Source organism: Propithecus coquereli, unplaced genomic scaffold (assembly GCF_000956105.1).
Source record: "Propithecus coquereli isolate 6110/MARCELLA unplaced genomic scaffold, Pcoq_1.0 Scaffold782, whole genome shotgun sequence".
Lineage (NCBI taxonomy): Eukaryota > Metazoa > Chordata > Mammalia > Primates > Indriidae > Propithecus > Propithecus coquereli.
Genome location: NW_012153974.1, coordinates 253,172 through 257,263, shown reverse-complemented (window position 1 = coordinate 257,263; position 4,092 = coordinate 253,172). Strand labels below are relative to the sequence as shown.

The 4,092-nt window shown below is 66.9% G+C and overlaps 1 protein-coding gene across 1 annotated transcript in view; it reads left to right on the top strand.

Moving 5' to 3' along the window:
- The first annotated feature begins 813 nt into the window (after nucleotides 1-813).
- Nucleotides 814-4,092, top strand: part of LOC105825128 (collagen alpha-1(I) chain) — a 9,674-nt gene continuing 6,395 nt past the window's right edge. Inside the window, exon 1 of the mRNA XM_012662817.1 lies at nucleotides 814-948. Within this exon, the coding sequence (XP_012518271.1) occupies nucleotides 814-948 (135 nt within the window). The remainder of the gene's footprint in view (nucleotides 949-4,092) is intronic.

The window sequence follows — 4,092 nt, the reverse complement described above, 5'->3', positions numbered from 1 at the left end:
CTGGTCCTTCGACACGTTCAGTGCGTGCCAGCCGTGCGCTGGGAAGATGGAGTAGAGGGGGAAGCGTGGCCCTGCCCCTGCTCTCTGCATCCTGAAGTGCTGGGGCGGGAACATTAATACGATCATCATATAAAACAATTCTGGAAGCAGACATGCAGGCGTGCCTGGGATCCGTCCCACACGGCGCGAGAGCACGTGGCAGGGGCCCTGGTGCTGAGCCGCGGGAGGCAGTGGGGACACAGTGGTCTCATTCAACCGCTCGGGCTGGTCCCCGGGGGATGGGAAATGTCACCGGCGAGGCCAGGCTGTGTTTCGCAGAGCACCGCTGGCCAAGGGCCTCCGCTTGCCCCAGGTGGACGTGGAGCGTCAGCGGGCCCGGGGACCGGGCTGAGGCTGGGTGCTCTGCGGAGGCACCTGGCACAGGCAGACGGTCGCAGAGCCTGCCCTGGGCTTGCTGTGGGCGCCCCCTCTGCCCCAGGCTCAGGAGGACAGGGTGGGGGGCATGCCCTGCCGGGGCACGCAGGGGGCCAGACGGGCTCAGGGGAGCCCAGCACGGCCCACCACCAGGAGAGTGACGGTGAGGCCCCTGCAGTCCCCATGAGGAACCGAGGGCGCCTGGGGACCGGGCCTGGGTGTCTCCCCGAGTGCGATGGTCTCTGGTCTCCCTGTGTGTTCAAGTGCCCTTCTGGCCCACCAGAGTCCCTGACCCGACCGCATCGGGGAGTCGCCACGCCCTGCTGTTGATGCGGCCCTGGCAGGAGGACATTCCACTCCATCCCGGCCGGGCTCTGCAGCTGCCCAGGCGCTCAGGGAATGCCGTGGGCAGGCGGCAGCCACGCGGCCTGCGTGGACCTGGCCGGGCTCTGCGGGAAGCTCTGGGAGCCCACAGCGGAACAGCAGCTGTCCCGACTCTCGCCCCTCAGTGGCGACGGCCCGCATGCGCGCCAGGTCAGGCAGCGGGCGCGCTGGGAAGTAAGAGGACCACGTCCAGGGGGTCCTGAGGTCGCACTGTGACCCCTGAGGGGCCGAGGAGAGGTCTGCGTGCGGTCGCCTGTGCCGGGGCATCTGAGCTGGGCGGTCAGGAGCGGGGAGCTTGCCTGGGGGAGTACGGGGCAGGGCGCGGAGCCTGCGGGCAGGGAGGGGGCTGGGCTCGTGCGCAGCCCGGAGCAGGCGAACCCAGGTCCGAACAAGGGCTGTTCCCCGGGCCCTCGGGCATCTGCGGACGGCCTGCTCTGCTGTGTGTGCACGACGCTGCTCCGGGCGCCGGGGGCAAAGTGAAGAGCGGGGTAAACGCTGCCTGCCCAGGGCCTGCGTTCTACTGCAGGGAGCCGGACAAAAATAGAAATGACATGTTTGAAATGCCATTCAAATCTCAGAAGTGTAAGCACTATAATAAGTCACCCCGGGAGATGTGCTGGAACAGTGGCGGGCAGTGGGCTCAGGAATGCCCCTCGGGGGACGCTGGTCAGCCTGAAGGTGCTGAATGAATGTGCTGAGCCTGGGAACAGCTCATGCAAAGGCCCTGAGGTAGGCGTGTGCCAGGCAGGCTCAAGCAACCAAAAGAGGACCAGCCAGAGCCACTCGGGTCCTCCAGGGGCTACTCCAGGGCCGGGGCGGACAGGGCAGGTGGAGCTCAAGGCTGGCGACCAGGTGGGCTGGGCTGGGAGGGCGGACGTGCAGCTGGCAGCGCGAGTGGCATGAGGACCTGAACGTGCAGGGCAGGCACAGCCAGCAGGGCCACAGGCCAAACGCAAGGAGGAATTTGGTGAACGGCGATTATTAAACACCGGACTCGTTGAGGGAGGCTGTGAAATCTCTCATCACAGCGGCAGCTCCCGCGAGACCGCTTCTCGCGGAGGAGAGCGCGTGCGCGGGGAGTCTGAGCCCAGCACCCCGTGCCGTGGTCAGGAAGCTCTGGGAGTCTTGCGGAGGCCGGAGCGTAAAAGCCGTTGCCTGAGCCAGGAGGTGGGTGGAGACGTCCGGCAGCCCCACAGCCTACTCTTGGTGTCTGCGTGATGTCTTGGTGACACCCTAGACTTGTCACCAGCTGACAGACCTGAACGTGACGCAGACGAGCCGCTGAGCCCGGCAGCTGACTAGATTTAGATCCGCTGCGACTTCGCGAGGTGAGGAGGACACGGGCAAATTGGCCTGGCGTGGCCGCGGGGAGGCGGGCGGGACGCAGGTGTCCAGCCTGGGAGCCAAGGCCTGGGCGGGGAGGGTGGTCGCACCGCGGCCGGGATGCCCCAGCCTGAGGTTGCAGAAACGGGGCCTTTCCAAGTCGGTGCAGAGCCGCGTTTAATCTCCTCCTCCTCCAGGCACGCCTCCTGGCGGCGGGGGCGGGGGGGGGACGGAGCCCCAGCTCAGCTTCCCTCTTTCTGTCCAGACCGTGGGGCCCCGGGGCCACCAGCAGGACTGTGGAGAGTGGCCGATCCCCTCATATGTGACTGAGCCTGCAGGCCTTTGTTCAGAAGATCGGAATGTCCCCAAAGCAGGACAGTCGTCCAAGTGACTCACCTGCAAAGGCATTAAGATGATTGAAGCAGCCCAGCAGGCAGGGATGGCCAGTGACCGGGGCCTGGAGACAGGCAGTGACGGGGGCAAGGGACAGTGACCAGGGCCTAGGGACAGTGACCAGGAGCAGGGGACAGTGACCAGGGCCTGGGGACAGGCACTGACCAGGGGCAGGGGACAGTGACCAGGGCCTGGGGACAGGCAGTGACGGGGGCAAGGGACAATGACCAGGGCCTGGGGACAGACAGTGACCAGGAGACAGGCAGTGACGGGGGCAAGGGACAGTGACCAGGGCCTGGGGACAGACTGTGACCAGGAGCAGGGGACAGTGACCAGGGCCTGGGGACAGGCACTGACCAGGGGCAGGAGACAGACAGTGACCAGCTGGGCAGGTTTGGACGCTCCGAGGGACTATGGGGGACCAGGCGAGGCTGTCCCCACTCCCTGCCTGGAAGATGCATCCTTGACCCCATGGTGTCCCCACTGTGGTCCGATGGCCGCCCTGCGCTGGGCCCGCGGCGGGTGCTGACCCGACACGCCTTCTCCGCTGTGTGTCTCCACCACCGAGGTGGGATCTGGGGTGCGGGCGGATGGCGTGTGAGTGGGTGCGTGGCGGGTAGAGGTGACACGGAGCAGGCGGGAACGGCAGGAGGAGGGACTTGGGGTGTGGCTGTTGAGTGCCGTGGCGGGCGTCGAGCCTGGGCCAGCCCACAATGCCAGTGCGCCCGGGAAGTAAAAACGTGCTGCCAGTCCAGGTGTCCCCAGACTGGGGGCCCAGGAGTGTGAAACAGAGCCCCCGTCAGTGGTGGCTCCGCTCTGGGCACAGCCGTCCCTGGCACCCCGGCACGCGACACGCTTTCGCGTGGGCCACAAAACCCCTGAGTGAGCTGACCACACGCGGGGACGTGCAGAGCCGCGGGGTGGGAGGCGGGGCTGGTCCCGCGACAGAGGTTGCCCCTCGTCCAGCTCCCGAACCCCAGACGCCCGTCAAGGGTGTGTCTGTCGCTCTGGGTCCAGGGAGTGTGGGCGGGCGCCGCACGGCAGTTCCTGGGGCCAGGCCTGGGCGGTTGACCAGCTGCGAGGGCACAGAGTGGCTCCTCCCGGCGGGCACGATCTCTCGGCACAGCGGCGTCCCTGGGCCGGGGCACGGCTGCTCCTCGGAAGCGTTTGTTTGCACAGACGGCTCAGCCCGGCACACGGCGGCTCTGCAGCGTGTTCAGGTTTGGTTTTCGTGTCTGAGCCTCTGACCCACCACGCTGGCCCTGCAGCTGCGCAGCCGTCCGAGGCTTGCAAAGGTCTCTGTCCAGCGCAGTGGCTGGGGGAGGGGCTGTTAGAAATGCAGATTCCCGCCCCCCAAGACGACTAGACCAGAAGTGCGGGTGGTGCTCCCCGCAGCCCAGGTTTTAACAAGTCCTCTGGCTGTTCCGACGTCCGATGTTTGAGGGCGGCTAAAACAGGCCCCTTCTGCGAGAACCTTCTGCATGCGGCGGACGGGGTGCCGGGCTCTCAGGGAGCGCAGCCGCGTGTCCGCTTCGCCGGCTGGGGGTCCTCACTCCAGAAAGGCGGGATTCTCCATGT